The 13,178-nt window shown below is 54.5% G+C and overlaps 2 protein-coding genes across 2 annotated transcripts; both read left to right on the top strand.

Annotated features, from left to right (window-relative positions):
* The first annotated feature begins 604 nt into the window (after positions 1 to 604).
* LOC133351269 (spidroin-1-like) lies at positions 605 to 5,112 on the top strand. The gene is made up of 3 exons (XM_061566370.1): positions 605 to 834; positions 3,827 to 4,948; positions 4,987 to 5,112. Exons 2-3 carry the CDS (start codon positions 3,842 to 3,844, stop codon positions 5,110 to 5,112), a joined length of 1,233 nt encoding a protein of 410 aa, XP_061422354.1. The 5' UTR covers positions 605 to 834; positions 3,827 to 3,841.
* A 149-nt stretch (positions 5,113 to 5,261) lies between these two features.
* On the top strand, positions 5,262 to 10,679 carry LOC133351059 (uncharacterized). The gene is made up of 4 exons (XM_061565967.1): positions 5,262 to 5,958; positions 7,297 to 7,469; positions 7,750 to 8,078; positions 8,493 to 10,679. Exons 1-4 carry the CDS (start codon positions 5,279 to 5,281, stop codon positions 8,682 to 8,684), a joined length of 1,374 nt encoding a protein of 457 aa, XP_061421951.1. The 5' UTR covers positions 5,262 to 5,278; the 3' UTR covers positions 8,685 to 10,679.
* The last annotated feature ends 2,499 nt before the right edge of the window (positions 10,680 to 13,178 follow it).

The raw sequence follows: 13,178 nt of genomic DNA, 5'->3' as shown, positions 1-13,178 counted from the left end.
GGTAGGGTGGGTGGGGTGAGTTGTGGGGGGGTAGGGTGGGTGGGGGTGAGTTGTGGGAGGGGGTAGGGTGGGTGGGGGTGAGTTGTGTGGGGGGGGATTGGGGGGTAGGGTGGGTGGGGGTGAGTTGTGGGGTAGGAGGGGTGGGGGTAGGGTGGGTGAGGTGAGTTGTGGGGAGTGGGGGGTAGGGTGGGTGGGGGTGAGTTGTGGGGTGAGTTGTGGGGAGGTAGGGTGGGTGGGGGTGAGTTGTGGGGGGGGGAGTAGGAGGGGTGGGGGTAGGGTGGGTGGGGGTGAGTTGTGGGGGGCAGTAGGGTGGGTGGGGGTGAGTTGTTGGGGGGGAGTGAGGGGTGGGGGGTAGGGTGGATTGGGGTGAGTTGTGGGGGGGGGTAGAGTGGGTGGGGTGAGTTGTGGGGGCGGGGTAGGGTAGGTGGGGGTGAGTTGTGGGTGGGAGTGGGGTGGGACATTGTAACCACGTGGCTTGTGCTTTCGGGCTGTACCATTGCGCGTCTCTGCCCGAGGGGGGGGGGGGGGGGTGCACCCTGGTGGTGGGTGTGTTATGATGACGATGTTGATGTTTTGATGATGTCGGGACACGTGGGGGCACATTCGTGGTTTCCAGGAAGGCTTCCGGCAAGCAGAGGCAGGCGGAGGCAAGCTCCCTCTCCCCCCGGACTTTAACTTCTAACTCATTAGTTGTAGATGGCGGTGCACCGAGCAAAGCCTTCCTCCACCTCGAGACGTGGTAGAGTTTAAAGCGACGCTGCTAATGATTTGGAGCTGCCGCTGCTGCTGCTGTTGCTGCTGACTCCTGCCACGTGTGTGCCACGGCATTGAAAGGTACCGACAGCTGATCGCGCGCGAGTTGTTTGTGTTTGGACGTGCAGTGTTTATTGACTAAGTGTGGGGCGGGGAGCGGTGGCGCAGTCGTTAGCGCACTGCGCTCCGAACACGAGTTCTACTACCGCTCGATATATCTAATAAGCACAGTAATTGACCAGCGCGGTGAAGTATGGTCAATCGGACATGTCCTCCCACACCCTTGACTGGCACGGCAGAGCGCGGTGGGTTTTCGTATTAAAGGGTTGTACAAGTACGTTGTTATCATCAACGATCTGTAAGGATGTATGGGGGATCTCTGTCTCTCTATGCAAGTTTATATCGAAGCGTCTGAGGTTGAGTGAGCACCTTGGCAGTGGGGAGACAAAGGCGGCCGGGCGTGGTGCTGACCACACAAACACCACCACTACCACCTCGCGTGCCTTTGTCTATCATGAATAGGTGCTCGCAAACAACAGTCTATGAAGTCTGTACAGGGAGGGGGGGTTAGGGGCCGTCCATAAATGACGTCACACACCTGGGGGGGGGTGGGGGGGGTCAGACATTTGTGACGATGTGTGACGAGGGGGGGGGGGTGTTGAGAAATGTGACGTCACATCAAAATGCGCAAATTTAAATAAATATAGACAACACGTTCTACTTAATTAAATAGACTTTTTAATAAATGTTTCTCCTACAACATCAGAGTGCAGCGCCACATTAACTACGCACTACAATGACAATAGTTTAAAGCGATTTGCAGCATGTTTTCTAATTTTTTTTTGGGGGGGGGGGGGGCAGAGCTTTGTGACGTCATATTTGAAGGGGAGGTCAAAAATCGTCAAAAATCGCGTGACGTCATTTATGGACGTCCCCTTATGTGTACACACAGCAGTGCGGAGTCCCACAAAACGTTTGGCTTCTTACACCGAGGAGTGATCGTGTGACTTTGACCACAGCAGAGACAGCTGTTGTGGTAAAGTCAAAACTAGTACTGGTAGAAACCACCTGGTTCCACCAGCCCACAGGGGATTATTGTGTCCGTCAGTCCGTCGTGCATCCAAAAATGGGAGGGGTGGGACTGGGTGGAGAGGGGAGGGGCTGGGTGGGGAGGGGACGGTGGGGAGTGTGGGGCTGGGTGGGGAGGGTGGGACTGGGTGGGGGGTGGGAGGGCTGGGGCTGGGTGGGGAGGGGAGGGTGGGGCTGGGTGGGGGGTGGGAGAGCTGGGGCTGGGTGGGGAGGGGCTGGGTGGGGAGGGGTGGGTGGGGAGTGTGGGGCTGGGTGGGGGTGGGAGGGGTGGGGCTGGGTGGGGAGGGGCTGGTCACCCCGTGGTGCCCTTAAACATTTAACCTACTCACGCCGGCTTGTGCCCGCCCTCACAGTCGGCCATATTTGCGGAATACACCACGCCGCCGTTGACCCTGCTGGCCATTGACCGAGCAACCCGACGTTCTTACCAGAGGAATGTGTTTAAGTTTAAAGTCTATATTGGTAACCACAGCTATAGCTCACAATACTGGGCTGGGCACGTAGCTACACGAGTCAACATTCAAGTGACAAATAGCAGTGACCTTTCGTTGTCTCGAGACTCAAGGCCATCATTATCATCAGCCATGTTCGAGCCACTGCTGGATGGATGCTCTCCCAAGCTACCACCACCTGTTACGATCACGCGACAATTATAACTCCACCTTAGGGGCCGTCCATAAATGACGTCACGCACCTGGTGGGGGGGGGGGTCAGACATTTGTGACGATGTGTGATGAGTGGGAGGGGGTGTTGAGAAATGTGGCGTCACATCAAAATGTGAAACTTTAAATAAATATAGACACGTTCTACTTAACTAAATAGACTCTTTAATAAATGTTTTCTCCTACAACATCAGAGTGCAGCGCCACATTAAATACACACTACAATGACAATAGTTTAAAGCGATTTGAAGCATGTTTTATCTTTTTTTGGGGGAAGGGGGCAGAGCTTTGTGACGTCATATTTGAGGGGGGGGGGGGTCTGACTCTTTGTGACAGTCGTGTTACGAAGGGGGGGGGGGGGGGGTCAAAAATCGTCAAAAATCGCGTGACGTCATTTATGGACGGCCCCCTAGCACCTGCAACATGATATCATCGCTCTATTCTCCCGGGTGGATCTACCTCTCGGACGCGTTCCGATCCTTGGCTTCGACTCCATCGTGAGAACACTTCTGCGGGCCCAGTGCCCCTCACTAATTGTCAGACGGGGGGCCACTTTCGCCGATAAGATGTCGCCGGTGTGAGGGCCACCACTCCGCCTGCAAGGAGGTGTTTTCACTATTTGTGTAAAAGCACTAAAGGCCGCCAGCCGCCAGTGCTTTTATAAATCCATTGCCGGATGAAGGCCTTCTCACATCATGCGGATCGTGGGGGTTATTTGACCCTACTTCACCACACTGGTCAGTGCAGGTTGGTGGTGGTGGGGTGGGGCGAGTCTACAACCAGTACAGTTATTTTTCACCAACGATGACAGTCGTGGCGTGGAATCGGACTTGCGTCGCCGAGTTCCTATAGTGACCGATGTCATTGTGCGAGAGTCTAATTTAAGTGAGTTCCTGTTTTATGAAACGGAATTGTTTTTCATTGACATGCCGTTGGTGTAGGGGCACTCTGGAAAGCCGATAGGCCGAGAGACTACAACGTATTCTTTTGAGATGTGGAGCAGAAGGTGATTCGTTACTTAATTACCCAGAATGCTCTATTATCGTCCGGTGAGGTTGTATACCATATTGCTTTTGTGCTGTTTGTCCGTGGAGTGGAGAGAGATCATTTGCCAAGAACATTTGTTTTTGTGACTTTAGGGAATAACATATCTCATGCTAACGACTCTATGAATCACAAAATCCCTCCTTCCCACAAGCTGATACTTTCCGACTATATCCCGCGGATGCTCAATGCATCATTGCTGCTCAAACAATAACAGATTAAGCGTTGGTTTGTGAGTAACAATTCTTGTCTTTCCACTCATGCGGTTTTTTGCGCAGGAGCGGCGCGTCATCATGTTCGGCAGTAGCAAGGCCGGTGCCAAGAGAGGCTCAAAATCTCAAGCCAGGGACACGGCGAGGCCACCCAGAGGAGCAGCGAAGGCTTCATCGGTGAAGAAGGCCCAACCTTCTGAAACGAAGGCCGTGAGAGAGCTACCAGCCAAGCCGGTCAGCGAGCGAAGGCCCGCCAAGGCGAAGGGCGAACCCTTAAAGCCGCCGACGGCCGTCGAGTGGGCCGTTCCGTCGGCGGGGCCCAGGAGAGGGCAAGCGGCTGGCGCCACGTCCTCGCGGCCCAGGCGCGCGGCAGGAAGCGTGAGAACGAGCGTTCGAGGCGGCGCTTGTGCCGAGACGGGTGGCGGTGGCGGCGGCGGCGGCGCGTGGTGGTTGTTGCAGGCCGGCTGGAAGATGGGGAGGGACGTGTTGGGCAGCCTCACGGGTTTGGGCGGAGACGGAGCGGCGATTCCGAGCGCGGGAGGCAGAGCGAGGGGGCGTCCGGCGCGTCCGGCGCGGGGGGCGGCCGCGAGAGGGAGCGACGCCACGCGGAGCGGAGCGACTGGCCGTGGCGCCGGTGCCGGCGGAGTCTCGCTCGTCACCAGGGCGATGGGCCTCGGGGCGGAAGGAGCTACGGGTGGGGAAGGTGGCCGGGCGGCCAGGGCGGCTGACAGAGGACCAGCGGCAAAGCCCAGGGGTGCGGGCGTCTGTACCTCGGCTGTGAGAGGGAGCAGCACTGGGAAGGGCAGCACTAGAGGGGGCAGCACTAGAGGGGGCAGCACGAGCGCGGGTAGTACTAGAGGGGGCAGACTTAGTCTGGGCAGCACGAGAGGGGGCAGACCTAGTGTGGGTAGCACTAGTACGAGCAGCACTAGAGGGGGGAGCACGAGAGGGGGCATTACAAGCATGGGCAGTACGAGAGCGGGCAGCATTAGTGCAGGCAGCACTGGAAGGGGCAGCAGTAGTGGGGGCAACACGAGAGGGCGCAGCACTGGAAGGGGCAACACGAGAGCGGGCAGCACGAGAGCGGGCAGTACGAGAGCGGGCAGCATTAGTGCAGGCAGCACTGGAAGGGGCAGCAGTAGTGGGGGCAACACGAGAGGGCGCAGCACTGGAAGGGGCAGCACGAGAGCGGGCAGCACGAGAGCGGGCAGCACGAGAGCGGGCAGCACGAGAGCGGGCAGCACGAGAGCGGGCAGCACGAGAGCGGGCAGCACGAGAGCGGGCAGCACGAGAGCGGGCAGCACGAGAGCGGGCAGCACGAGAGCGGGCAGCACGAGAGCGGGCAACACTAGCACGCGCAACACTAGCAGGGGGGCTGCTACTTGGGGGGCTGGCAGTAGGGGGGGCAGAACTTGGGGGGCTGGCAGCAGAGGGGGTGCTACTTGGGGGCCTGGCACTTGGGGGGGCAGAACTTGGGGGGCTGGCAGCAGGGCGGGTGCTACTTGGGGGGCTGGCACCATGAGGTTTGGCACCTGGAGGGTTGGCACCATGAGGTTTGGCACCTGGGGGGTTGGCACCAGGGGACGCTGTTGGGGCAGAGGTTGGACCGGGGCTGGACGCGGAGATCCTTCAGCCGAGCGCTACATCAACAATGACAACGATGATTATAACGATGATGACAATGAAGATGATGATTGTGACGATGATGATGATAATGGTCAATATCATGATGACGAAGCTGTTCATGATGAACATGAATGTCATGATGTTGACGATTATACGGAAGATCATGAGGATGAGGATTATGACAATGACGACGAAGATCGTGAGGACGATTCCGCTGAAGATCACGATCACGGGTGCAAAGATGAACACTGCGATGAAGAACGTGGCCATGAATGTGATGATGATGACGATGATAGCTACGAAGATATTGACGATGACGATGACGACGACGACGATGACAACTATGAAGATGATGGCGACGACGATGACGACGATGACGACGACGGCTTGGTGAGCGCCAGCAAAGAGGATTTCGTGGCGACCGTCCCGACGCACCCTCTGCGCAAGCTGACGCCGGACCAGGTGGAGCAGGTGGAGAGGGCGACGCGGGGCCAGAGCGACAACGCGGCGTGGTTCGCGTGGCGCCAGGGCCGCATCACGGCGTCCGTCGCCCACTCGATCGCGCACTGCCGGTAAGGGCACCGTCGAGGTACGTGAGACATCGCGGCCACGACTAGGAAATTGGCAAGCGTCCCGGGGCAGGTTGTTACGCCGTTTAAATCAAGGCGATGCTATCGACTTGTCCCGGTTTGGCCGGCACGGGTCCCGGTAGGTTTCTACAAGGCTGTCCCGGTGTCCTGAACAATTTGTGAGATTCGGGATTTTGTCCACGGCTTTAATATTTATTTACTTCCTGTTTCGTCCGTCATGTGTGGACGGATGGCGGGGCAACACCTTAGCGATGGGCGCAGGTACCTGAGCAGTGGGCGGGGCTACATGAGCAGTGGGCGGGGCTACGTGAGCAGTGGGCGGGGCTACGTGAACAGTGGGCGGAGCTACACGAGCAGTGGGCGGAGCTACACGAGCAGTGGGCGGAGCTACACGAGCAGTGGGCGGAGCTACACGAGCAGTGGGCGGGGCTACACGAGCAGTGGGCGGGGCTACACGAGCAGTGGGCGGGGCTACATGAGCAGTGGGCGGAGCTACATGGGCAGTGGGCGGGGCTAACTGGGCAGTGGGCGGGGCTAACTGGGCAGTGGGCGGGGTTACTGGGCAGTGGGCGGAGCTAACCGGGCAGTGGGTGGAGCTACATGAACAGTGGGCGGAGCTAACTGGGCAGTGGGCGGAGCTAACTGGGCAGTGGGCGGAGCTAACTGGGCAGTGGGCGGGGTTACTGAGCAGTGGGCGGAGCTAACTGGGCAGTGATGATGTGATTGCCGTACAGTACTCATCCTGACGAAGACCACAATGATGACAATCATCGCGATGATCGTGTTCATTATGACAACGCTGACGACAACAGCGATGATTGAAATGGTGCCGATGATGATGATGACTATCTCCACGATAATGACGACAGTGATGACGATCATCTTGACGAAGATGACAATGGCCTTCGGTGATTTATTTTAGTTTTTCCCGATGAAGATTCGTGCACAGTATTTCGTTTCTCGAGGATTGGGCAAGGACGTAACCCACTTTCACCCAAGCAAACTGAGGTCACAGACTTAGACGCTTCTTGACCCACCGCCTTAACTGCAAACAATTCCAAATATATTTAAGAATGCACAATGTTAACGATAAATACCAACTACCCAGTATTCAATTAAGTAGAATGAGAAGAAAAATTGATATCACATTGTTTTAAAAAAAACAAAAACTTGTCCCCTACGTGAGTTAGTAGGGCAGCGAGCCCAACCACCTACGGGCACCAGCTGCCCCGTGGGCACCAGGCCTCGGGCTTCTCGTACGCGGCGCATCGGTGCATCTGTGCCTCCCCTCTTCCCGTCGCTCGTTCCGCCGTCGCACAGCTACGTGTCTGGGCATTCGGACCGGGTGCCCGAGTCCTACCTGCGGTCCTTGCTGCCCCCGCCGGACGGGGCCACCGCGAGGAACCTCCGCACGCCGGCCTTGCTGTGGGGCCGGAACATGGAGGCCACCGTTGTGGAGCTCTACCGGCAGAAGAAGCAGAGGCAGATGAAAGGTGGGGGAGCCACGCGCCCTCGCCGTGACCACGACGATGATGACGGTGCATGCCCGTGTGCGATGATGGTGTGAATGGATATATATTTTTTTGTGCGCTTCTCGACAGTTTTGGGTCATGGATTAATGTCCCTTGTGCTGCGTCCTGTCCCCATGTCTCTCCCCCTCCACCCCCACTGCTAAATCCATCCCGGTGTGCCATGTCCCGGTTTGCCACACCGCTTGCTCGCATGCGATGATCCCCCCCTCCCGTCCCATCTCTCCCTCGTTCCGTGCCCCAGGCCGTTACGTCGTCCGCGTCAGCCCCTGCGGTCTCTACGTGGACGCCGAGCGACCCTGGCTGGCCGCGAGCCCCGACGGCCTCGTCACGCTGGAGCGCGTGGCACCGTCAGCAGGGGACATCGACTCTTGCTCGCTGTCCCCGCGATCCCCACCGCTGGCGGTGGAGGCGACGCAGCGACTGCTGCTGGAGGTCAAGTGTCCGTATAAGCACCGTGCGGGGTCGGTCAGGGAGGCGTGGGCGAGCGATCCGAAATTCTGCCTTGACGTGGTCGAGCAGGGTGGACGCACGAACTACGAGCTCAAGAGGGAGCACAGCTACTACACACAGGTGAGAGATGTTATTATGTTAGGTAGTGAACATCTCGCCACCGTGGGCGCCACGGTGGCGAGATGTTCACTACCTCGCCTAGTATACAGGAGGTCGTGAGATTGATGCCGACTTCTCTCACCTGTATTTGAAATTCGCATGTGTTCTCCCTGGGGTCACGTGGATTTTTCTCCGGGTCCTCTGGTTTTTCCCTCCACGTTTAGAATCAACATCAGGCGTTCAAGAGTATTTGGCTGCTATAAACGTCCAAGTGATAAACCACTTCGGAGAACTATCATTTGTGGCCAGGTCGCTTCCGAAAAAGAGCCAGATAGCTCGGTGGGCCATACCACACAGCATTTGAACAGTCCGTTAAATACCACACAGGGGAACACTTTATCTCTGTGTGTGTGCACTTTGCACGCGTGCGTACAGGTGCAGTGTCAACTGGCGGTGAGCCGCCTCCTCTTGGCAGACTTTGTCGTTTACACGGAAGAGGACCTGGCCATCGCGCCCGTGCCCTTTGATGCCGACTTCTGGAACCAAACCCTGGGGCGTCTCTCCACATTCTACGACAAGGCCGTCCGCCCCCTCCTGCAGCCCACGAGGCCGCCGGTGGAGGAGTGAGCTGCGGGGAATTCGCAACGGAAGCCGTCTTTGTCTCGTCACATCTCCTCTTGTTCAAGTCGCCTCAAGCCTCCCGTACATCACGTGACTCATGCATGGCTGCCACCCCCCCACTTTGAATCCCTGCCCTCTGCCCGCCGCCCCCTGTGGAAACAGACGCTGCTCCGTGCAGCTCTGTTTGCGCCTCCTTTCCCATCTTTCCACCCCTCTCATCATCATCAATTCCCTCTCATCAGCGATATCTTGGTCATTTCTTCTCCCGCTCCTCCCCTTCTTACCGGCAGCTCTTTCGTCCTTCCTGCTGCCCTCATCTTGAGCCATGCCCTCCTCTTTGTCCGTCTTGGCGTCTTCCGTCTCAGCGTCCCTATCCCTCTCCTGGTCATCTTGTCCCCTCCGTCTGTTGCCCTTTAGTGCAATTGGCTCCAACTCCCCTTCCCGTCGTGTGGTGGTGCCGTGGGCAAAACGGTTCATAATGGCAAAACGCAAATGCATTACACTGTAGGGGCATATGTTTTATTTTAAAACTAAACTAAATATAGGGTGCCTTGAATGTACCTTTTGGAGGTAGAGTGCGTTTGCCAAACATGTCATAGTACAAACGAGTTAAATATTCATATTCTTTGGGTCTTTCGTAAAGCCACGTAGATAGAAAATTAAAAATCTATCTACGTGGAATTACCGAAAGACCCAAAGAATATGAATTCCTGCAGTCACGAAAGCTTTAAGTCAAGATTTAAATATTCATACTTTATTTATTAACTTGGGAAATCCTCACCGAGTCTCAAAACTCATTTAGGTGAGGGTCTTGCATGGGATTTTTGTTGAGATTAAAATATATATATACTTTAACGTGTGGGGAGCGTACGAAGAGATGACACTGGAAAAATATATAATATATACAGAGAGACCACCATGCTATTTGCTCTGCTACCTACTATATACACACCACTTTGGTGACCCAGCGGTCAGTAGTCTAGTGCACATGGTATCCGTACGTATGTAGAACTTCTTTCGTGCCATACGTAGGCATCTGTGCTAATCGGAGGTGCGGATGTTACAGGTAGGAACAACAGTTCCACACTGCCCACCAGGGATTATTTGTCTGTCTGTCGTGCATAGCCACGCCCTCGATTTGTATTTCATAGAGCGCTTCGGGCGGGCTCAGCACCATGTGACGCGCCGCGTGACACGGATCGCACGAATGCGCTGTCCAACCAAGTTCCTACCTGCCCACTCCGAAGGAATGTGTTAATGGGCCGGTGACATGTCGTGTTACCGCGCTTGCCGGGATTTGCTGTTCGAGCCCAAGTGGCCTCCCTGGTAAATACCTCGAGTGCTTTAACCAAATATGAGCTTGTTTACTTTGCAGCTCTAAGCCATGGGATCCTGTGACGTAATTCCACGGAGAATTGAGGTGCGTTTCAGTGAGCCCCAGAGGGCTCTGCCGTGGCGCTACGTGGGTTGGACGTTCGCTCCTGTTGAACGGTAGCGTTAGGGCAGGGAAGGATCGGCGCCTCCGATTGGCTGGATTCTGACACGCTCGCCACCTAACGCCCCTGCGAGGGAGCTCCTCAGTCCGTTCGCTCCTGATACGAGGCGCCCTGTGGGCTGCGAACGGGTCGTTGGGTAGAAAAGCGCACTTGGCCACGTGTCCTGGATGTGATCGATGGAAATTTGTCAAATTCCATAACCGTTTGAAGTTTGTTTAAACAAGGTTACTCCGACTGGGTTTCTCATTGGGTTCGCACTGACGGGGTTCATGAACCCACTTTCTCCACTGCCTGCAAGTGCGGGAGTTAATGACTGCGCGACTGCTGCAGATGATGCTTTTGAGAAGCCATATGTCGGGTTATATTTGCACCACGTGTTTACAGCAATGGGGTTGGGTTCAGAGATGTACTGTATACTGCATTTCACAGGTCATGGAATTATTCAATGTGTATTCTTTATGAATGTTTAATAGGGAAAACAATATGCTTACTATTAAACGTTGAAGACGTGGAATGTGGATTGTCAATTGAGGCATTCATGATTGTATTGTTTAAATCTAAATGGAACATACCCAGCCGGGGTTATTGTCAACATCACCGAGGTCGTACCCCTTTCCACCAACCCACGACCATTTTAAATCAGTGGCTTAAACACTTATTTAATTCATATTGGTCATTATAATAACAATCATGCAAACTCGTAACGCGCCACCGCACAGCAATCACTCGCTCTCCGAGAGAGAGAATAACTCGGATGTTCAAGGAAAGCACAGATAAGTGGAGAAGACAGCCACGTGATGAGCTGGTGCCAACATTTTCCCAAGTTCTGCGGTTCTCCTACACATGGAGGTCTAATTAACGAGTGGTTAACACGCGAGAGGAAACTGGAGCACCCTGGGAAAAAAACCCACGCGTGCGAGGGGGGAACACTCTATCCCGCACTCACTACACACACACAGTGCTCACCACAAATGAACCACAGTTCTTCGCCGATTCCGTCAAGATGCATAACCCGTTGAGAGAATTCTGTAAACTCTGGTCATCCTCGCAGTGGCTTTTGGCTAGCCATCGAACAAAAACGATCACCGTACCGCGCGCTTTCAGATGCGCTTCTGCGGCCGTCTGGAACGCTCTTCCAAAATTAGGAATCCACAGGAGCTGCGCACTTTTCAATCTGGATTGAAAACTCATTTCTTTAGCTTTGTGTTTAGTTTGTTATCCTTCCCCCGCACCTCCGATTATCACGGTTGGCTACATACGGCGCGAAGGTCAGCATATGTAGTATACTAATTCACAGTGGGAGGTACTCTTTCTTTTATTCCGGCCTTCACAGCCTTTAGGGCAGGGGTCGGGAACCTTTTTGACTGGGAGAGCCATAAAAGCCAAATATTTCTAAATATATTTCATTGAGAGCCATATAGTATTTTTAACGTATAATAAATTAAATATGTCTTACTTTTAATGCGACTTCTGGTGCTGCATGGTTTTGCTGATGGCCTTGTAGTCTGGTTCATACGTGGTGAGGTTGAGCTTCGTGCAGGCGTGACCCGTGAAATTTATCTTCAAAACTAATTTCTGTTTACTTTAAAATGACACAGTATTATTAAGCAATATCACAAGTATTTTAAAATCAGTTCCAAACTGATTTTTTATTTTTTTAAATTATTGTTTCAACTCAAAATTGTCTGGGAGCCATATGCCGTCACTGGAAGAGCCATATATGGCTCGCGAGCCATAGGTTCCCGACCGCTGCTTTAGGGGATAACCACCCACCGGGGGGTCGGGACAGCCAACACGCTGCCAGACCCACAGCATGAAGAGGGCGAAGATCACAACGACGACGCCACCACGACGACTTCCACTCCACATCCCAGCAGCCCCGACACAGCGTTGGTGTACGGTGTTTTTTTCTGCAATATTTTGCTGTCTTTTCTTGGATTTTCTGTTTGCACTTAGTCACATATTCACTTTAAGATGTTTTTGGTTCGTGTTTTTGTTTTTTGTTTGTTGCGGTTGCACCCGATTCAAGAGCCGAATGGCTCACAGGGCTATACCTAATAAATGAACTTGAACTATCCTGCCGAGCGTTGCCAGGCTCCGCCCTCGGCCTCCCGCACCCCTCTGGATCCCCCAGATTGCCCCGTGCCTTGCCCACAGGTGTAACTGGTCGAGCGGGCTGCTACCCCTGATTCTATTGTCTACCAATCTCCCAGCGGCACGCGCTCCAGTGATTCATTCCACGTCACGACATCTACGTACACATCCCATAGAGACGGGAGTTCAACGTTTTGCTCTAGATTTGAAGCTTTCGTGACTGCAAGGATTCATATTCTTAGTTCTTTCGGTAAAGTCACGTAGGTAAAAAAATAAATTAAAATCAATAAAAATAAAAAGTGATTTTTATTAAATTTTTTATTAATTTCATTTTTTACCTACGTGACTTTACCTAAAGAACTAAGAATGTTTTGCTCTGCTGCCTTCTCCTGGCGAGCCAGGGTATGGCACATCAACGCTCACGGGAGGGGAGTTTCACCTGAACCAAACGCCTCGCTGCCTCCACAGTGCTGGATTGCAGGCGTGCGTAACCACCACCAGTGCACCACAAATGTATGCTTTGGCCCCGTGGGCTATTAAGTTATGATGAAAAGGTAACACATTCCTCCTGCGGAGGGAGCTGGTAGGAACGTTGGGTTGCTCGGTCAATGGCCAGGGTCAACGGCGGCGTGGTGTATTCCGCAAATATGCCCGACTGTTAGGGCGGGCACAAGCCGGCGTGAGTAGGTTAAACGTTGAGTTTTATAAGGGCACCACGGGGTGACCAGCCCCTCCCCACCCAGCCCCCACTCAGCCCCACCCTCCCCACCCAGTCCCTCCCTCCCCACCCTCCCCTCCCCACCCAGCCCCTCCCTCCCAGCCCCTCCCTTCATGACGGACGGACGGATACAATAATCCCCTGTGGGCTGCTGTAAACAGGAGGTTCCTTACCAGTAGTAGATGCGCGCGC

Source organism: Lethenteron reissneri, chromosome 36, assembly GCF_015708825.2.
Source record: "Lethenteron reissneri isolate LAM-NWPU_2019-01 chromosome 36, ASM1570882v1, whole genome shotgun sequence".
Classification (NCBI taxonomy): Eukaryota; Metazoa; Chordata; class Hyperoartia; order Petromyzontiformes; family Petromyzontidae; genus Lethenteron; species Lethenteron reissneri.
Note: the sequence above shows the minus strand (reverse complement) of the source record. Positions and strands in the feature narration are given on the sequence as shown.